This window comes from Nipponia nippon, unplaced genomic scaffold (assembly GCF_047370975.1).
Source record: "Nipponia nippon isolate SJK-2023a ecotype South Korea unplaced genomic scaffold, ASM4737097v1 scaffold_4, whole genome shotgun sequence".
NCBI lineage: Eukaryota > Metazoa > Chordata > Aves > Pelecaniformes > Threskiornithidae > Nipponia > Nipponia nippon.
Genome location: NW_028262358.1, coordinates 12524228 through 12546719, shown reverse-complemented (window position 1 = coordinate 12546719; position 22492 = coordinate 12524228). Strand labels below are relative to the sequence as shown.

At 42.7% G+C, this 22492-nt stretch overlaps 1 protein-coding gene across 1 annotated transcript in view; it reads left to right on the top strand.

Annotated features, from left to right (window-relative positions):
• Positions 1–22492, top strand: part of MRPS5 (mitochondrial ribosomal protein S5) — a 74202-nt gene extending 51710 nt beyond the window's left edge. The window contains exons 7-11 of the mRNA XM_009461879.2: positions 4274–4320; positions 5441–5498; positions 6107–6169; positions 20264–20400; positions 21899–22492. Of these exons, the coding sequence (XP_009460154.1) occupies positions 4274–4320; positions 5441–5498; positions 6107–6169; positions 20264–20400; positions 21899–22123 (530 nt within the window). The 3' untranslated portion in view covers positions 22124–22492. The remainder of the gene's footprint in view (positions 1–4273; positions 4321–5440; positions 5499–6106; positions 6170–20263; positions 20401–21898) is intronic.

Below are 22492 nucleotides of genomic sequence, written 5' to 3'. Positions count from 1 at the left end.
CATATGTTACCTAGTGGTAAAATAATTTTTTTATTTAACTCTAGAGTGATAGAACTGACACTGGTAGATCCTACCAGAAGGGAGCAATCATCTATGCTTTCCTGTACACACTGTTTCTTTTTACTGTAGATACTGTTCATGTTTAAAAAAAACCAAAGCCTGAAAGTATTCAGCCATGCATATCTGCATTTGTTTCACCTAGCCTTAAGCACCTAGCTGCAAAGTGTAGTCCTTTACTCCCAAGTCAAAGAAAAGAATCAGGCACCTGCAAAAGGTGCCTGGAATTGCAGGTGGGCTGACATGCCCCAGGAAATATTCATCCCCTTGCACTGATGGTAGAAGAAAACACAGCTGAGTGTGCTGTTCACAGAGGTGCCTGTGCTTGACTAAAATGAATTTGGGCCTCCATGGTTAGTAGAGCAGATAGAGTCATAAGAAAGTAGGAGTAAGTGGATTTGTCTTTCTGGTTTTGAAAATCACTTTAATGTTGTTAGGGTTCTTGGGGTCTTATTTTCCTTTGATCTAACAGCAGAGACCACTTTGCAGCAAAGGGCAGCATGGCTGGTTGTGCATTTTCCTGGGTTATTTTCTAGCTAGTGTTAGTATTTCTAGGTAGAATTAGTATAAATATGTATGTTTTTTTTTTTTCTTCTCCTTAAGTCTCAGGAGAGTACCTTGGAAGTATTACTGCTTTTAGTTAAAAAGGGCTTGTTTACTGGTAGTCTCAGCTAGCATCTTGATTCAGAAATTCGTAATGAATCTGTCAAATCAGAAGACCCTGAATTTCCTTCTGATTCAGCCTCTTTAGGAAGCTTTCTTGTTTTATGGAAGATAATAATAATAATAATAACAACAACAATAATAATAATAATAATAATAATAATAATAATAATAATAATCCACTTTATGGGCTTCCTACAAATACTGTATTAACACTTTTAAGGAAAAATAGAATACTTGGGGTCCTTGAAGTCCAGTCTCACAGTAACTTCAGTGATTTGAGGCTTGGTTTATTTGAAGGCTTTCTCCGTTATGACTCTATAATGTCTCTTCATCAAGCAATTTGAAGTCTAATCATAGAAATGCTGTCTACAGCATAAATTAAATAGGACAAATCAAAGAAATGTAAGATTATGACAGATCTTCTGATACAAGCTTTGAAAAGAGACCTTTTTCCTTTTCTTTCTCAGCAAAGACTGGAGAAAGAATACTGGTCAAAGGCATTCAGTTTAATTGTGATTTCCTTGTAACGGAACTCTAAGCACAGTTATGCATGCAGGGTAGTGATGACCAAGCTCTTTCTAGAAGCAATTGAATCATCTCAGTGCGGCATCTAACTTGGATTAGGTAGCCCTGGATCCCAGCTAATATCATGGTACTGCTTCATATGTTAGTAAGATCACTCACAGCAAAGACACAGATGACTGATACCTGGCATGTTGTGCCGTGTTCCTCTCCCCAGAAGTTTGGAAAATGCTGCAATGAAGTAATGACAATTCTTTCTTCAAGTGAAGTGTTTAGCAGTCGTGGCCAGAAGGGCCTTTGAGTTGGTCAGAATTGGTCTTTACGAATGAGGAGAAAAGAATTCACCCTACTGCATCTTTTTATGGGGTTGTATGCAAAGTAAAAAGTTGCAAGAAAAATTCTTAATTGAATCAGTTATGGCTGTTGATGGGAAACTCAATGTAGAGAAGGCTGAAGTAGTTTCTGTGTTACAGTTTTCTAAACGAGCAGGTCCCATTTAAAAAAAAACAAAACACCAGCCAACCAAAAGAAAACAGATATGGCCAGACAAAGCTGACATGCACATATTAGTACTTTAATGCAATGGTATAGCCAGGTGTTTATATATTGGATATTACTGGATATATAATACTTAACAATATTACATATTGGTAAAGCAAAAGGAGACATGCCATGATGTGGTGATCACTGTCACTGTCTTTTAAAAAAGCAAAACCCAAAACTGTCGCTGTATTTTTAAAAAAAATCTGTAAAGGCTAGCACATATTCCCAGAAAAGTATATTTTCTCTGAAGGATTTTCTGTTTCACTTTGTCAGTTACAAAAATTATTGGTCATCCTTCATTTGACAGTACATGCTTTGCTTTTGGTAGCCAGCTTTTGGGATGGGTCAGATTCCGAGACAGAATTATAAAAGATAATGCTACTACCGCTTAATTGTAAGGGCATCCGTAAAGAAACTATGCAGTCACCCTTACAGCAATGAGTTTCTTGCAGGTTTCCAGTTCTTTTATTGAGGAAATAGTGTTTATCTTTCACTCAGTTTTCAAATACCAGGAGTTAAAGACTTTTTTTTGTTGCAGGATAAGTTTTATTTAAGGAGCACCCTTGAATGTGCTAATTTTTTCTCCATAAGGAGATAGTTTTCATGCATTTTCTTGCGGATACAAACTGATGTACATTAAAATTCCCGTTAGACCTCAAATAGACTTAGAGATAAGACAGCTGTCCAAAATTAAAAGAAGAATCAGCTACAAAACCCAAAGTGAATAGCTGTGAAGTAAATAATCCAAATAATAGAGGATTCCTACCTCTATCAGGAGGTAGGAATATGGCATGTATTGTATTGGTGACAGAGTACAGGAAATTGCATTTGCATTGCTGTATGATTCTAGTAAAGAAAATCCTGCTTTCAGTGTATATGCAGAGCATCCACCTTTTGGATGTAGATAGTCTCCTTTTATTATGAGCTGAATAGGTATTTCTGATGATGGGATGTATGTAGGAGCTTTAATAAGACAACTGTTTTTTCCAGTCAGCTACAGTTTTGCAGAACTTCATTTATGTGAAAGATTCAAGTCCAGATGTGTTCCTCAAGCTGAATTTAATTGCCGTTTGGAGGGAAGGAAAGTTTCTATATAGAGGAAGGTGTGTTCTCCAGCAGGAAGATATGGTACTCTGAAAAAATTCTTCCTACCTCTTCTTTGAAAAGCTTTTTCATGAAATATGTTATCACTTTAATCCATATATGCTGAATGATTGAATTGAGGTTGCCCAGGTGACTTCATTTTTAGCATTTTCTAATCTATTGTGTGACTTCACAGCATTAATACACTGCTATTGTGCTCTGTGTGTGTGTATAAAAGAATAGCACAGTTTCCTTGCATTTTCTTGTGCAGGAGTTAGAATGTGACAGAGACCTCTGAGTGCATAGTATGTGCACAGGGAAAGTTGTCTCAAGAGGTAGCTGATAGCAGACACTACCCTTGACTGTCTGCTTCTTCCACAGCAGCCTCCAGGCTTGTGGTTGTATCCTCTTTGCTTGTAGCACCGCAACAGTCAGCATGGTATTTCTTTCCTAGATGTCTTCCAGCCCATTTCTCCTGTAGTGTCTGCATGAAATTAGTGAGTCAGTGTTGGCCAATGGATCCAATCCCATTGATGTTTGGATTAGGCTTTTGGATACAGGTAACCCACAGCCCCAGCTAACACAACAGAAACATCAAAGGACCAAAAAAGCTAGATCTGCTGATTTGAAGTTAAATAATTTTAATTCAATCTACCTTGACATTGTTGGATTACAGAGTTTGTAAAAACAGTTGTCGCATCCTCTTGTTCATTCCATACAGTCAGTTGATGCCCTGCTGAGCTGACTGCAAATATTCCAAGACTGCTGTGAAGTCTCTTCATCACTACCACAGTTCACCTGGTAAATAGGAGTAGGTCTGAGGGTTCGGAGAGAATTAGGTAGCAGTTTGTAAACTGGAAGTCTGTTTTTCCTCTGTTCTACAAGCATGCATTTTTTGCAAATGCTCTATTATGTTAAACCTGGTTTTCCTGTTGTCTGTTTTGCTAATAGAAACCCAGGCTCCTTCTTTGCTTCTAGGGTCTTGGAGCTACTCTTCACACAGATGTAGTTGATATATCTGCATCAGCTTCCTTTTTTTCTTCCTTCCCGTCTTTCTTTTTAAGGAGAAGACTGGACTTCTTTTGGCTGAAGCAGTCACCAATATTCAGTTGTTTTGAACAAGTTTGGACAAATATACAAAAGAAATAACTTAAGCCTTATTTGTTTTCATTTGACAACAAGCAATTGGCATCCAATTGTGAGGTATTCATAACTCCTAAACTGTTACTTTCTATGGTTTCTGTGGTTTTCTCTGGACCATTTTCTGAGTATGATCTCCGCAATGGAGCGGAAATAACAGGTACTAAACATGGTTGTGAAATGCTCTGTTTTTTCCCCTCTGCTTTCTGAAGGTCCTGCCTCATATATTTCTCAGTAATAAAATGACTCTTCTGTCTTGCAGGTTTTGCGATGGGGAAAGCAGGTGACAGGATGAATGCTTTACGGAAAGTATGTTGATTGAATTATTTGTTGCTTGATGACAAGCACAAATAATTCATACCTACACTTTTTTTTTAAATAATCAGTATGTTTTGTAGTCTATGCAAAGAAGTAAGTCCATGTGCATGATCTGTCCATCTTGATACAAATAGTCATAGAATCATGGAATCATTTAGGTTGGAAAAGACCTTTAAGATCATTGAGTCCAACCATAAACCTAGCACTGCCAAGTCCACCACTAAACCATGTCTCTAAGCGCCACATCTACACTTTTGAATACCTCCAGGGATGGAGGCTCAACCACATCCCTGGGCAGCCTGTTCTGGTGCTTGATAACCCTTTCAGTGAAGAAATTTTTCCTAATATCCAATCTAAACCTCCCCTGGTGCAACTTGAGGCCGTTTCCTCTCGTCCTATCGCTTGTTACTTGGGAGGCCAACCCCCACCTTGCTACAGCCCCCTTTCAGGTAGTTGTAGAGAGCGATAAGGTCTCCCCTGAGCCTTCTTTTCTCCAGACTAAACAACCCCAGCTCCCTCAGCCGCTTGTCCTAAGACTTGTTTTCTAGACCCTTCACCAGCTTCATTGCTCTTCTTTGGGCACACATAATGAGGTTACCCTGCAATGAGATTTTGTTAGTGCACTCTTTATTTTCTTTCTACTCCCTTTTCTATGGTCTATACCTATCCCCGCCTTGCTTACTTGTTTCCAATATCTATATAGCATACAATTTGCTTATACAGTTAGTGTGTAGTAAATTCTCTCTTACACATGCATAGTGACCTTATCAAGGCTCCTTTAGACTTCAAATGTGTTACTTGCCTATCTACATTAATACAGTTTGTGTTGTAATGCTCAACTAAGCTATCAAAGTAGCAATGCTAAAATGCACAAAGTTTGATAAAGTTGTTATGATATTGAGAAATCTTTTAAAATACTAAATCTGGTAGGAAAAAGCAGCTCTTTAAAGAGAACATTTTTATTACCAAAAAGTAAATGGTTTGGATGTGGCAAACCTGTTTCCTAAGTTTTCTTTCTTGCTTTTTTTGGTCTAGTTAACTGAACAGTGGTAAGTTTCAAATACTTTGCAGAAAAAAATCAAGAAAAATGTTTTCTGCTTTTATTCCCTAGGCAAAGAATAAAGCAATACGCTGCTTACATTTCATAGAGCTATACCAGAACCACACAAGTAAGTATTATGAGTTTTTTAGACTCCTCCTTTAACTTTCAATAAGTACTGAATATACCAACAAGAACTGGTTGCAACTAGTTACAAAGCATAAAAAGATGTTAACTAAAACTTTCCTGCCCTGATGCATTGTTGTCCTGGTTTTGGCTGGCGTAGAGTTAATTTTCTTCCTAGTAGCTGGTATAGTGCTATGTTTTGGATTTAGTATGAAAATAATGTTGATAACACACTGATGTTTTAGTTGTTGCGAAGTAGTGCTTACACTAAGTCAAGGACTTAATGAAAAATCTGAGTATGAGGAAGAAGGTTAAATTGTATCATGTGAGGTCACTTCAAATGAGGATCATTGGAGGCATACAGACAGTTGGTATTTTTCAAGTGAAGCTTGGTTTTGTATACAATAGTAACATAGTATTCACAGATGTGTAAACATTCCTAACCTATTCCAGAAATTTACCTAAATTAACCCCTCTCTTTAAAGAACTCAGAGGAAAACCAACTTCCTGTTCACAGTTCTGTAAAAGAAAGGTACCCCTTAAATGTGCTGATCTAAAGCTTTTCTAGAAGGAAGAATTTAGTTGTAATGCCTTTTTTTTCCTCCCCTCTAGTTTACCATGACATTACAGTGAAATTTAAAAGCACAACTATCCGCATGAAGAAGCAAAACAAAGGTAATTAAAGCTGCCTGGAAATTTTGAAGTTTTATTAATTACTGACTGGTATTTATTTGATGTTATATTTGTGCAATGTCTGTTTACTTCAGAGATGGATCATTTGATGCTAGTCTGCCATATTTTAAATGTTGAAGATGATAAATTATTTTTCATTAGAAATGCCTACCGTTGATGACATGGCTTTGTTATTGTAAATTGGGATTTGACCCTCTTACACTGGTGGGAGCTCTCTTCCTGGTTTTCTTTCATACTTCCTAAGTGTAGTTCTTTCTGCTCTAAAATACCTGGATGTGGAAAAGTCTAATCTAATAGCATAGATGTTGGAAGCAAAGGCCTTTAGAAGAACGCTGCAGGTTTTTCTTCCTACCATATGCCTCACACATGCTTTGGAGAACTGATAGGCTCATTCCATTATTTTTCAGTGATTTTTAATAGCTGTTTTCAAGACAAGATTCAGGGGTAGTTTAGTATGTAGTAGTGGGAGTGTTTCAAATGGGAATCGGAGTGCAAGCCACATCTGTGTGCCTGTCCCTTCTAAAGCCATACTGGGATAGCATGGGCAGATACCTTCCCTCAAGTGCCTCAGACTACCTGTGGTCATGAGTTGGAGCCAGGACAGCATCCAGCCTGCTACTTCCTTGAGACCACTGCTGCTTTATTTTTCATAAAATCAAGAGCTCTCAGTGTGGAAACTAGAGGGATTATCTATGCTGGCTTCTTGTTGTGCACCATACCAACATATAACTCATTGTTGCACAGTAGCAGTGTTTTCATTTCTCCATCTTTGCAAGCTGTTCTTCACTTTGATCCCAGTTGTACAGGAAAATGCTTCTTTGGAATCCTGTAGGTTAGATGTGAGTAGTAGTGAGTCCATGCCTGGTAGCTCTCAGCTCACAGGTCTGTTCTTGCACAAAGCTACTGTTAAGTGATGTTAGATGTGCAGCTGCCTCCTCCAGCTGCTTCAGCCCAGGACCCTCCTGCCCAACCACTGGAGCCCAGCCTGGTGCCCAGGGACCCAGGGCCTCGGCCCAGGCTGAGGGATGTGGCTGTCACTTTCCCTTTTTCAGGTTCAACCAGTAGCGAAGCTGAGTATGCATCCCAGAGACACATGGACACACACAGGACACTGACACGGCTGGCCACAGACAAGGCACTACCTTCAACAGTACCTACGTACAGGACTCGCATAAACATAAACGCAGACAGCCAAGTCCCCTCCTTTTCTTTGGCTGGCAGAGAGAGAAGATCACTAGTGCAGGCACACACAGCACTCTCCAGGTTCACAAGCACACACACATTTGTGGATCCCTTGAGTACCAGCACGGCCCCTCTGTCTGCACAGCACCCCTGCCCAGATTCTGGGCCCTCTTACCCACTTCAGAGGTCCCCTACTTGCCAGCTGGTCCAGCTTGATGCTCACTAGCCAACACACGTGCACTCACACACTTGTCTGTCATGCATTCCACGTTCACAAGTGCCCCTGGGTATATGAGCACAGACCTCCTGACCACCTGATGCCCTGGCCTAGACCTGAGGTTCCCCTACTCACTGGCTAGTCCAGCTTAAAGTTTGCTAGTAAAAACGCATGCACACCTCATGCACACCAGGATTGGGGAAGATAGAGATGCTCTGCGCCCCCAGCAGCCACCACCAGGCAGACAAGCTGTGACTTGTGGTCCTGCTCCAGCCACTGGTGGGTTTGTATAGCTCTATTGATTCTCACACTCCTCCCAGTCTGGGTCTCCCCAGGCTTACAGTCTTACCAGTTGCAAAGTCCAGGTTGATCTTCCTGGAAGTGGCACCTGTAGTTTCTTGATAGCCCATCAGTTAGCGGCGATGTTTGTTTCTTATCATTGTCTCTGTTTGTTTTGTCAGGTCTGTGTTCCTGTATATTTTGTTTCTGGTTTCCCCCTTTTCCCTCAGTTTCCCAACTGACAAGGTCCCCAGTCAGATAACCTCACTAGAATAAACATTTTCACACTCTCACATGCTCTCATCAATTAGTGTGGCTGACCAGGTTTGGTTCTCATCACTACCTCCTTTATCATTTGTTGGTCAGGTTTGTGTCCCTGTATGTTCTTGTCACTCTCCTTTGATATACTCTTACAGCTACCAGCCCATTGGAAGTACTTGCAATTAAAAATACTTTCAGTCCACAGTGGTACCAAATCACTGTCAGTAGTTGTGAAATAGGGCAACTCAGCATGTCTAGTGTCAACAGTTCTGTACCAGCAAGACACAGCACAGATTTTATCATCGAACTGGAAATTGACAGAGGGCCATGACTGTGTTCCCCTCCCAGCTTTAGCCAGAGATACACAGCCCACCACACATGGTCCCTCAGTTGTGTGTGTGCTGTCTCTAATAGCTTCCACTTGAACACTGACCTTTTGAAGACACGTTGCTGACTTGCTGCTATCCCTTTCTTCACCTTCAGAGCTGTTGCAATATGTGCTTTGCCAGTCATTTACAATGACAGGGATACATCCAAAACAACCTTGTAAACTGCTGTCATGCTCTTTGGGATAGCAAGATAAAAAAGTTTTAACATATGAGGTAGTTTGAGGAGCTAAAGGTTAACTGATTTCTAATGCATTGCAGTTTTCAGTGTGATCCATTTTACCTTCTAGGGTCTTTCTGTTTTGAAGACCTGCAATGATGACATGAGGTCATTCCTTTGCATGAATTTTTTGAGTTAGACCTTTGTGTACAAAGGTTTGATTTGACTTGTTTAGCCTAACTTTGCTTTCAGGACGGATAAAGGTAGCTGCTGTTCTATAGAAAACAGATTTAGTTTGCTGCAGAGCGCTCTTAATTGGTCCTCTAATTTTAACGTATAGGTAGGAAACTAATTCATTTACATGGCTAGTTCTTTGTAAGTCACTTGAGTTTCATTATGATAAGATCTAAACTGCAAGAGCATTTAATGATTAGCTTATGATAAGTCCGAAACTTGGGATAATTTTCTAGTCAGAACACTGTTGTGTTCAACTACTTAATTCATCAATTTCTACAACTTTTAAGTAAGCTGAAGCATTGATGCTTTGGACATACTATTTGATTTTGTGTATCTGGTATTCTTGTTCTGCGCTGTCACATTAGTAATATGAGAGTACAATTATTAATGTTCAGAGTTGCTAATATATTTTGAAAGCACCTAAAATTGTTATGAACCTTCAACACAATTTTTATTAGATGACATTTTGATTCTGGGATGAGGGGGTTTTTTAAACAGTGTGACGGCAAAGTTATAACATGGGCTTAGAAAAATCTTTACAAGTTAACAGGTATGGAGTCAGACTGTCTTATCATGTTTCTGCAGTTTTTCTGCATTTAAGGAGCTCTCAAGGTGGTAAATTTAGGTAATTGGGCTATAATTTTTAAGATAACCACTTAAGTTTAGTCTTCAATATAATGAATGAAAAACATGCATGGAGCAGGAGTAGCAGAACTGAACTACACATTTGACCATGCACAAACATACAAATAATGCTATTACTGTTAAATAGTAAAGGAACGTTTGCGTTAGATATTGTTATTTTCTTGTAGTGGAACACAGAATGAGACATACCTTCCCACCTCATCTGACATGTTACATTCATGAACCTCAGAAGCAAGAACAATCAGGGTCACCTTATGATTAATTTTCCTCACCAGACTGTTGTCATTATTTATTTCCATTTTTTTATTAGATTTGAGAAACAAACTGCCTCTCTAGTACTCTCTCTTTTCCCCAGGAGGGATCCTTTTGTAGCTGACATACTACTGTTGCCCTGCCCAGTGAGGCTTTTCCATTCAACTTACGCAGTAAAAATTGCATATCACAGAATGGTTGAGGTTGGAAGGGACCTCTGGGGGTCGTCTTGTCCCACCACCTGCTCAAGCACGGTAACACAGAGCAAGCTGCCCAGGACCATGTCCAGACAGCTTTTGAATATCTTCAAGGACAGAGACTCCACAGGCTCTAAAGGCAGCCTGTGCCAGTGTTCAGTCACCCTTGCTGTGAAAAAGTGTTTCCTGATGTTTCAGATGGTACCTCCTGTGTTTCAGTTTGTGCTCATTGCCTCTTGTCCTGTCACTGGGCACCACTGAAAAGAGCCTGGCTCTGTCCTCTTGGCACCCTCCCTTCAGATATTCATACATCTTGATAAGATACCCCCAAGCCTTCTCTTCTCCAGGCTAAACAGTCCCAGCTTTCTCAGCTTTTCCTGATAGAAGAAACGCTCTAGTCCCTTAATTGTCTTCATGGCTCTTTGCTGGACTCTCTCCAGTATGTCCATATCTCTCTCGTACCGGGGAGCCCAGAACTGGACACAGTGCTCCAGGTGTGTCTCACCAGTGCTAAGTATAGAGGGGAAGGATCACCTCCCTCAGCCCACTGGCAGCAGTCCTCCTAACGCAGACCAGGATGCTGTTGGCCTTTTTTGCTGCAAGGCCACATTGCTGGCTCATGGGCAACTTGGTGGCCACCAGGATCTGCTAAGCTGCTTTCCAGCCATTCAGCCCACAGGGTGTGTTGGTGGTTGCCTCTCCGGGTGCAAGACTTTGCAGTTGCCCTTGTTGCACTTAATGAGGTTCCTGTCAGCCCATTTCTCCAGCCTGTCAAGGTCCCTCTGGATGGCAGCACGACCCTGTGGTGTATCAGCCACTCCTGCCAGTTTTGTATCATCAGCAAACTTGCTGAGGGTACACTGTGCCCCACCACGCAGATCATTAATGAAGATACTGAACACAATTGGGCCCAGTATTGACCCCTGGGGTAGGCCACTAGTTACTGGCCTTTAGAGTTCACGCCACTGATTATCACACTCTGGGCCCAGTTGTTCAGCCAGTTTTCTATCCACCTCACTGCCTGTTCATGCAGTCTGTACTTCATCACCTTCTCTATGAGGATTTTACGGGAGATATCTGTCTTGACTTGAGTAAGGCTTTTGACACTAATATCGACAGCTCTCCGTCTTATCATAGAAGGTTATAAGGTTGGTCAAGCATGACTTCCTTCTGGTGAATCCATGCTGACTACTCCTGATCACCTTCTTGTATGTTGTGTGCCTAGAAATGGTTTCTAGGATTAATTGTTGCATCAGCTTCCCAGGGACCTAGGTGAGGCTGACTAGCTTGTAGTTCCCTGCATTGTCCAGTACCTCAGCCTTTTCCATGTCCTGTGCCACCAGGTCCCCTGCGCCATTCAGCACCGAGCCCGCATTTTTCTTAGTCTTCCTTTTGCCACTTAGATACTTATAGAAGCCCTTCTTGTCGCATTTGACATCTATTGCCAGATTCAGTTGGGCTTCGGCTTTCCTAACTGCATCTCTGCGTGCTCAGACAGTGTCTTTGTATTCTTCTCAGGTTACCTGTCACTGCTTCCATCTTCTTTTTATGTCTGAGTTTTGCAGGAGCATCTTGTTCATCCATGCAGGCCTCCTGGCATTTTTGCATGACTTCCTGCTTGTTAGGATGGACAACTCCTGAGCTTAGAGGAGGTGATCCTTGAATATGACCGGCTTTCTTGGGCTCCTCTTCCCCCCCAGGGCCTTATTCCACAGGACTCTTCCAAACAGATCTTTGAAGAGCCAAGGCTGCGTTCGACCTTCACATCCCTAACAAGCCCTTCCTTGTTTGTGAGTATGAGGTCCAGCAGAGCACCTTTCTTCTTTGGCTTCTCTGTCACCTGAGCCAGGAAGTTGTTGTCAGTGCACTCCAGGTATCTCCTGGATTGCTTATGCCCTTCTGTATTGTTTGTCCATCATCTTTTGGGGTGGTTGAACTCCTTCATGAAGACCAGGGCCTGTGAACGTGAGGCTCCTTCTAGCTGTCTGTAGAAGGCCTCATCCACTTGTTCTTCCTGATCAGGTGTCCTTTAGCAGACAGACATGCCCTACAATGCCACCCATATTGGTCTGCTTTTTCATCCTTACCTGTAAGCTCTCAGTTGGCTCATCATCCAGCCTCAGAGCAGAGCAGATCTCCATGCATTCCAGCTATTTTCTCACATAAAGGGCAACTCCACCTCCTTATCTTCCAAACCTGTCCTTTCTAAAGAGCCTGTATCCCTCCACTGTAGCACTCCATTCATGTTAGCCATCCACCATGTCTCTGATTTCAGCAAGACAATAGACCTGCAACTGCACACAGATCTCTTAATTCCTCATGTTTATTCTCCATGCTGCATACATTAGTGTACAGGCATTTCAGAGAGGCACCTCAGCATGCTGATTTCCCAGGAAGCACTTTTCCAAGTGCTTTGCAGACACTTCCTTGCTTACATGCAAATGCTGAACGTGACCCCACTCAAGCCCTGTTTTGATGATTTTTGCTTTCCCTTTCATTTATAGAATCATAGAATTGTTAAGGTTGGAAAAGACCCTTAAGATCATCGAGTCCAACCGTTAACCTAGCACTGCCAAGTCCACCACTAAACCATGTCCTCAAGCACCATGTCTACCCTTCTTTTAAATACCTCCAGGGATGGAGACTCAACCACATCCCTGGGCAGCCTGTTCTGGTGCCTGACTACCCTTTTGGTGAAGAAGTTTTTCCTAATATCCAATCTAAACTTCCCCTGGCGCAGCTTGAGGCCGTTTCCTCTCATCCTATCACTTGTTACTTGGGAGAAGAGACCAACCCCCACCTCACTACAACCTCCTTTCAGGTGGTTGTAGAGAGCAATAAGGTCTCCCCTCAGCCTCCTCTTCTCCAGGCTAAACAACCCCAGCTCCCTCAGCGGCTCCTCATAAGACTTGTGCTCCAGACCCTTCACCAACTTCGTTGCCCTTCTCTGGCCATGCTCCAGCACCTCGATGTCCTTCTTGTAGTGAGGGGCCCAAAACTGAACACAGTACTCGAGGTGCGGCCTCACCAGTGCCGAGTACAGGGGCACTATCACCTCCCTGGTCCTGCTGGCCACACTATTCCTGATACAAGCCAGGATGCCATTGGCCCTCTTGGCCACTTGAGCACACTGCTGGCTCATGTTCAGGCAGCTGCCAACCAACACCCCCAGGTCCTTTGCCACTAGACAGCTCTCCAGCCACTCCTCCCCATGCCTGTAGCGTTGCACGGGGTTGTTGTGACCCAAGTGCAGGACCCGGCACTGAGCCTTGTTGAATCTCATACAGTTGGCCCCAGCCTGTCCAGGTCCCTCTGTAGGGCCTTCCTACCCTCCAGCAGATCGACACTTCCACCCAACTTGGTGTCATCGGCAAACTTACTGAGGGTGCACTCAATCCCCTCATCCAGATCATCAGTGAAGATATTGAACAGGACCGGCCCCAACACTGAGCCCTGGGGAACACCACTCGTGACCAGCTGCTGACTGGATTTGACTTCATTTACCACCACTCTCTGGGTTCGGCCATCCAGCCAGTTTTTAACCCAGCGCAGAGTGCACTTATCCAAGCCATGAGCAGCCAGCTTCTCCAGGAGAATGCTCTGGATGACAGTGTCAAAGGCCTTACTAAAGTCCAAGTAGACAACATCCACAGCCTTCCCCTCATCCACTAAGCAGTCACCTTGTCACAGAAGGAGACCGGGTTAGTGAAACAGGACCTCCCTTTCATAAACCCATGCTGGCTGGGCCTGATCCCCCAGTTGTCCTGCACTTGCTGCATAATGGCACTCAAGATGATCTGCTCCATGACCTTCCCCGGCACCGAGGTCAGGCTGATGGGCTTGTAGTTCCCCAGATCCTCCTTCCGACCTTCTTGTAGAGGGGCGTCACATTTGCTAGCTTCCAGTCATCTGGGACCTCCCCGGTTGCCCAGGGCTGCTGATAAATGATGGAGAGTGGCTTGGCCAGCTCCTCTGCCAGCTCCCTCATTATCCTCAGGTGGATCCCATCTGGCCCCATGGACTTGTGCACATCCAGGCGGAGGAGCAGGTCAGTGACTGTCACCTCTTCGACGACAACTGGGACTTCATTCTGCATCCTATCTCCATCTCCCAGCTCAGGGGCCTGAAAACCCCAAGGATGACCAGTCTGACTGTTAAAGACTGAGGCAAAGAAGGCATTAAGTACCTCAGCCTTCTCCTCATCCTTCTTGGCAATGTTTCCCTCCGCATCCAACAAAGGAGGGAGGTTCTCCCTGGCCCTCCTTTTGTCGCCGGTATATTTGTAGAAACATTTTTTGTTCTCTTTAACGGCGGTGGCCAGTTTAAGTTCTAGCTGGGCCTTCGCCTTTCTAATCTTCTCCCTGCATAACCTCACAACACCCTTGTAGTCCTCCTGAGTCACCTGCCCCTTCTTCCAAAGGCGGTAGGCTCTCCTTTTTTTCCCTGAGTTCCAGCCAAAGCTCTCTGTTCAGCCAGGCCGCTCTTCTCCCCCGCCTGCTCGTCTTACGGCACATGGGAATGGCCTTCTCCTGCGCCTTTGAGACTTCCTCCTTGAATAACATCCAGCCTTCCTGGACTCCTTTGCCCTTCAGGACTGCCTCCCAAGGGACTCTGTTAACCAGACTCCTAAACAATCCAAAGTCTGCCCTTCTAAAGTTCAGGGTAGCAGTTTTGCTGACCTCCTTCCTTACTTCTCCAAGAATTGAAAACTCTATCATTGCATGATCGCTGTGCCCAAGACAGCCTCCGACCACCACATTGCCCACCAGGCCTTCTCTGTTCGTAAACAGCAGGTCCGGTGGGGCACCTCCCCTGGTTGGCTTGCTTACCAGCTGCATCAGGAAGTTACCTTCCGCACACTCCAGGAACCTCCGAGACTGCTTTCTTTCTGCTGTGTTGTATTTCCAGTAGATATCTGGTAAGTTGAAGTCTCCCACGAGAACAAGGGCTAGAGATTGTGAGACTTCAGCCAACCGCTTGTAGAATACTTGTCTGTTTCCTCATCCTGGTTGGGTGGTCTATAACAGACTCCCACCAGGCTATCTGCCTTATTAGCCTTCCCTCTGATCTTTACCCATAAGCACTCAACCTTATCATTACTGTCATTGAGTTCTAGACAGTCAAAACACTCCCTAACGTACAAGGCTACCCCACCACCTCTCCTTTCTTGCCTGTCCCTTCTAAAGAGCTTGTAGCCGTCCATTGCAGCACTCCAGCTGCGTGAGTCATCCCACCATGTTTCTGTGATGGTGACCACATCATAGTTTTCCTGCCGCACAATGGCTTCCAGCTCTTCCTGCTTATTGCCCATGCTGCGTGCATTGGTGTAAATGCACTTCAGTTGGGCTATAGATCTCTTCTCCAACACAGGCGTGCCACCCCTAGGCTCATCCCTAGCAAGCCTGGTTTTATCCCCTTCCCCCTTCGCATTTAGTTTAAAGCTCTCTCAATGAGGCCTGCTAACTCCTGAGCCAGAATCCTTTTCCCCCTTTGTGACAGGTGAACCCCATCTGTCTCCAGCAGGCCTGGTGCCATGTAAACTGCCCCATGATTGAATAATCCAGAATTCCACCACTGGCACCAGCCTCTGAGCCATGTGTTAATGAGATGGGTCTTCCTGTTCCTTTCCGTATGCATCCCGGCTACTGATGGGATAGAGGAAAACACTACCTGCACTCCTGATCCTTCAAGTAATTGCCCCAGTTCTCTAAAGTCCCTTTTGATTATCTTTGTGCCTCTATCAGCTACCTCATCACTGCCAACCTGACCAATAGTGGATAATAATCGGACAATTTTACCAGCCTAGGGAGCTTCCTGGTAACGTCTCTTATCCTTGCCCCAGGGTGGCAGCAGACTTCCCTATGGGATGGGTCCCACATCACTGCAAACCCTTTGTTTGTTGACCCTGTCTGTCACCCCCTCAGAGGGCTGCTGATCGCTCTCTTCCTCCCCTGTCGTTCCTAGTTTAAAGCCATCCTCACCAGGTCAGCCATCCTACTGGCAAAGGTACCTTTGTCCCGCTCTAGCAAGGTGGATCCCATCTCTCCCAAGCACACACTGATCCTCAGACAAGATCCTGTTGTCATAGAAACCAAAACCCTGTTGCCAACACAGCCTCCACAACCAACTGTTGACCTGCATTATCAGTGCCCTTCCCCTTACACTCTTTCCCTTTCTTGGCAGAGTTGAGGAGAACACTACCTGGTCCCCCATGCCCCTGACTATCGCCCCCAGAGCTTTGTAGTTGCTTTCGGTACTCTCTAGCTTGCTCCTGGCAGTATCATTGGTGCCCTCATGGAAGAACAGCAAGGGGTGATAGAGGGTCAGACAAGCTTCAGCGGTCTCTCTGCAACATCTGGGATCCAGGCCCCTGGCAAGCAGGAAATTTCTCTAGATGACAGGTCAGGTCAGCAGATGGGTGCCTCTTCCCTGCAGCAGGGAGCTGGCCACTGCTATCAGTCACTGCTTCGTCTCAATGGTCTTGCATTGTTCAGGGTCAGTTGGCCCTTTGCTTAAAAACACATCTGGCTCCTCCTCAGCCTTGAGGGCAGTGAACCTATTTCATCGTGGCAAGCCTTTAGGTGGAGCTGGAGCCCTCCTTTTGGTGCCAGAAGTCACTAGCTTCCATTGTTCACCTTCCCCAGAGGCTGCACTTGCCATTCTACTGGACTCCGCCTGTGTCCACACTGTAGGTGGGGTTTAGGCCTCTTAAAGCTGTTAACACCATTGAGCAACATTTAACATACGTGAACACCATATGGAAAAACATATATAGTGTGCATTTTGTTTGAGGCTTCAAATGTGCTGCAGCAGGATAATTCTGTTGATCTCTGGGGGATTTTTTGTGGTCCATTATAATCCCCAGATCCTTTTTCTGTTGCTGTTTAGTCAGTGTCCTCTGTTTTGTACTTGTGCTTTTGATTTCTCAGCAAAGCACTCTGCATCTGTCTGTGTTGAATTTCAGTGTTTTGGTTTCAAACTGTGTCTCCAGTTTGTCAGACTGACATTGACTTCTTCTGACCTCAACCTATTTTTTTCAGTCTCTGTTCCCCTATCCAAGTCATTAATGAAGATACTTGCAGGTATTAAAGCCATAACAAATCCACAGTAGGATCCTATCTGGAAAATGCTCTTGGCCTGACAGCAGACTGCTGGTAATGGGGATATATGCTCTAATGATGATTTTGCCTGGTTCTTATTTCCCTAGGTTTTTTGTGAGAGTATCATACCAAACTGTGTCAGAATACAAGTCCAGTTCTGTCACATTAGAACCTTAGCCTTGGTACCTTGTTGCTGCCAGTTTTGGCCAGTGCTTTGCCTTGTCTGAGTGTCTTGCTAGCCTTTTCACTGACACAACACATTCACATATATGCAAGTATCCTCCAAAAACCATGAAACACTTTTCTACTTAATGAGTATTTTCCCTGTTTTATAACTGATGGAACTAGATTGTGCGTTTCCTGAAACAGGTTTGATGTTGTCTAAGAAAAAATTGTGCTTATGTCCAGTGTGCTCTGGGCAGCAGGCATCATTGGCCTTATTAAGAAGTGTAATGATAGATCAGTGTGTAAAATTTTGTAGATGAATTATATGTGTGTGTGTGTGTGTGTGTGAGAGAGAGAGAGAGAGAGAGAGAGAAAGAGAGACTTCATTATGTGCTCGCAACCTGATAACAAGCGGTAACATTATATGTCTATGCAAAATTGAGTTTTTAGGGATGGTATAGATAAAAATCTTGCTGATGTTACCTTAGTCCCTAACAGGCTTTTGTGCTGTAGTCTGAGGGAAGGATTCATAGCAGCAGCAGGAGCTGGCTGTAATTTTAGAACAATTAAATGAATTGTGGACATGCTACAGAACAAGACTTAACTTGAGGCAGGCTCTGGACTTCATGTCTGCCACCATTCCAGATCGCTCCTGTTGCTAGCATGTGCCAGCTGGATGTAAACTTCCAGGGTACTTCTGGTTTGTGCTGCAGAATGTGCTTTTGGAGTGTGGACAGCTCTTAATCTTCATCTCTGACTTGATTTTACAATTAAAGTAGTTATGAGACTACTCTGCTAGCCACATTAATACATCTTTAAGCAGTGTAAATTAGTTCCTAATGTGAATTTTTAAGGGGAAATGCAAAACAGTTTGTCAAATACACTTATGTGGCTGTGAAGCCCAGCACTGATACCCTGTAGCTGTAATTAATAGGTATAAGAAATTACAATTATTCGTAGTTTTCACATTAGACCATGGCATATGTAGACTCTCTTCGCTTAAAGTATAAAAGATTCCTTCTGTTTGCTGGTGGCATTACGGCTCTATAGTTATGGATGCTGAAGCCTCTTGCTTTGCATAATTACAGCTGGAAGTTTATTTCCAGTTCCTGTACAAAGGACTCAGGCAGCTATCTAAACACACGATCATAACAAAGCCTAATGTTTTAGTAGAAAAGGTAAAGTCACTGTTACACTTAAACATTCCGTTCTTGAATTTATTCCTAATCCCTGCAAAGTAGAGAAAAACCCCATGTATAGTCAGGGTTACAAATTAGACAAGTGAAAATCCAAGTTAAAGAAGTAATGTAATATGAACATGTGAATGTGAACTTAACTCATCCCTTAGTGTGGATTTAAAGGGAATGTTCTATTTCCAAACTCCTGTTAGCGGCTAACCAGAAAATTTAATGTAGATTGCCCGTAACAGGTTGTGTTAGTTTATTGGAAGGATGCATTTTAAATACTTCCTCTGGTTATGTTTGTATCTTTTTCAGTGTGAGAAAATTCATTACATTTCAATGACCCTGTTCTCTTATATAGGCCTCATTGAATTAAACTGCAGTAGGGTAGCCTGAGTACCACAAACAAGTTAAAAACGTCTGAGCACAACTTTGTCTCCACAGCTGGAGTTTGCAGTTGGAATCCTTTCCTTTTGTGTTTGGAATAAATTTTGTTCAGTGACTGATGGACTAGTTTGCTGGCTTCTGAGTTTCATGTATTACCGATCTGCAGAAACCTGATTGAGATGGGAGAAAAGCAACAATAAAACTGCCACTTAAATGCTTTAAGTGACTGAAAATGAAACTTTGACAAACAGCCTTTCAGAGTTCATTCACATGTAATTGTGTCTGAAACTTGACTTGGTTTTGTAGCATAGAAAACAGCATTTTCTCAAATGGCAGAACAAATGGCTTTGGATGGGTATAGTTAAATTAGAGGTTAAAAGAAAAAGGGACATACTGGCACAATAAAACATGCAGCACTGGAACAGGTTTTTATTTTTCCTCATTTATTCAGCAGCAAGACTGTCCCACAGAGTGGACTAATCAATAACCTGGCTTTTCAGCTTTTAAGATACATTAGAACTATTACAAACCGATTTTTAAAGATTAATAGAGCTAGGCCACATGAAACAAATCTCTCTGGGAAACAAGAGAGCAAAATTACACTCCTCAAAAAATAGCTCCTTCATTAAAATCTGGCAAGTGTAAGAAACCATTTGCAATTAATGCAAATGTACTATAATTATGTATTGGAGCTCTGTGATGGAGATGGATGCAGATGACATGCAAACCTCTGTTGTGTTTGTGGATTTTGAAATATGTTTGTCTCTCCTCCCCCCTCACCTACAAATTCCAACTTGTTACAATTACTTGTTACAATTTTGAAGCTATATATGTATTGCTTTTTAGAAGAGACAGTCTTGGTCAGGATCCAGTTACATTTAGATCCTTGCCCCTTGTAACGGCTTCTTTTAATACTCTCTTAAGTAAACTTGTTGCCTTGCTTCTCTGCTAATATTTTTGGGGCAGGGAGGGAAGTACAGGTTATTTTTCTGCTGAGTGGGAGAAAGAAATTGCCTTTGCTTGGTGAATGTTCCCAGAGTGGTGGGGTGTGTTTGTGGAAGATTCTTCTAAAGCTGCCAATGGTACTTCTAAGGAATACTACCCAAACCTGTGCTATTAAACAATTCTTCAAGTTGCATTTTTTTATGGTTTTGTGTTTTGAGTTTATAGGTGGTGACATTTTCATTTGTTTTTGCAATATGTTAAGTAAGTTATATTTAGTATAAAAAAAACATGATCTTTATGTTAGCATGGCTGCAAAGACTGGGAAGAATGGTCTTCCCAGAATAGTTTTGCCATTTTTAATATATAATGTGTTCTAACATGCTAGGTAACAAAAATAAGTAAGAGGTCTCAGTTCTCTCTTCTTCCTTAGCTAAGCTTACAAATAATCACATAATGCTAATTTATATTTTTTTTTTCTCCAGGGTATGGTCTTCGTTGCCACCGAGCTATCATCACCATCTGCAAACTAATTGGCATTAAAGACATGTACGCCAAGGTTTCTGGATCCAAAAACTTGATTAACATTACCAGAGCATTCTTCAAAGGCTTGACACAACAGGTAGATTGCACTCTCAGTGATTCTATATGTTAGGTCAAGGGACAGAATGGGATTGATATTGTAATAGTTTGTGGTCAAACAGTTTATATTCTAAGCTTAAAATGAAGTAATTTTCCAAAGAGCAAACAAATCAGCATGTGGGTAATTCCTCAGCAGTTGTATGAAGTTGTCCAGTCAGAAACAGCTGTATGTAACTCTACCTGTTCCACAGCCAAGTGCCTCCAGGGGGCATGTGAATTTCTGAGCTTTCATTTGTAGTATTCTTGGTGACATTTGAAAAACTATAGGGAGAGGAAGTTGTGGCCCAGCTTTGGCTGCTGCTGCTTGTTTGTCTTCATTCTAAGTTTTCATTGCCTAAGGACCCAATGTCACAGCTGTTTCTATCACTGGTATAATTAAGATCTCTGAAATAAGTCAGGGAGGTGGTGTCATTTCCTCTAACTCAAAGTGTTCACAATGGAGATGTCTCTGTCTGAGCCAGCTGTCTGTAGTTGATAGAAAGAGCCAACATGCAACATTTCATTTGACTTCCTTTGAACACCAGCCTTAGGATAGGTCAGTCCTTGGAAATTCCTGGTTATCTCATTTGGTCATAAAGTCCTGGTTGCTGCCAGGATTTAGCTGCTTACATTCCCAATATAGCTCTGCAAAGCTATAGTTGTCAAATCTGTCACCCTGTCCTAGCCAATGTTTTCAGTTTAGCCTCAGGAGGGGAGGGGGTTATGATCCTCTTTGCCTAATGAGATAGTTACAAATGCTTATCAGTATCTGAGGTTAATCAGACTTGAGGAAATCTGTCAATACAGACTTGAGGAAATCTGTCAATATATTTTGATAGCATTGCCTCTAAGAAATCTTCCACAGAATGAATAGAAGAACAGAAGGGCCTGCTGTATAGATTATTGCTTTGAGAGGTGTGCACTTGATATATTTTCTTCACTGCCCTGAATGGCAAAAATTTCCTGTTCCCAGTAGACATTTATTCTGTAAAATCTGAGTGTTAACAAAACACCTTGTGTGTGAGGAAGAGGTATAGTTGAAAATAATGTTAAATTCATATCATTATATTAGCTAATATTACCTGTCAGGGCAGTAATAAGCACTTTACTATTGTCAAAGCAAAATTTATATCCGTATAAAGACATAAGAACATTACTGCATGTTACTAACATGCCAATATGCATCCTTATTAGCAGGATTTGCCTTTTCTGGCCACGTCCTTTCCAGAAGCAAGTTCCTCTAGGATGATATTGTAATGCTAGTACATCTGCAGTCTAGCTACCTGAATTCCTGCTGCTTATGCAATTAGCTCATTTCAAACCCATGAGAATGAGCCTGATGAGTCATTTAATTTATGCAGTGTTTAAACTGTTTATTAGTAAATTACTCTTTTTTTTTTTTTTTTTTCCTACCCCATATTCCGTGTAGAGTTTGACCTGAAGTAAACCAACATTGTGCATCATTGCTTTGCATTGTCTTTTCTCTTTCCTACTCCCAGGAGACGCACCAACAGTTAGCAAACCAGAAGAGTCTGTATGTAGTGGAGTTCCGGGAGGAGCAGGGTCCTCTGCCTATTGTTGTGGCACTGCCTGAGGGGACTGTCCGGGAGGATCCTGAGCCTGAAGATGAGGTTCCAGACACAAAGCTGGAATGGAGTGAGGTGAAAGAAGCTCAGGGAATGAAGAAATCTCCCTGGGCGAATGTCAGACGGACAGTATGGTAAAAGCTTCAGTCCCTCTGTCTCTTCTGCTCAGAGATGCAACTGGGAAAGCCCAGCCCAAATGGACAAGTTGTCTAGGCTTACATTTCAAAGAAGGGCACCAGTAGCTCTCTCATGCCATCCATATTGCTGCTCCCATTGCTACTATTCAGTAACACTGCTTCCTTTCCCACAATTCTTCTGACCACTGTTTGACTAGGGACGTTCAAACAGAAGCAGCCAGTGAACATGACTTTGACTTCAACCATGTATTTACTTGATTCCTGAAGATGATGTTTAATCAACAGACCCCATGTTTCTTTCACAAGATCTTGGGAAACTACTGAAAAGATAAGATTATGAAAGCAATAAAGAATTCTCAGAATTAGTTCA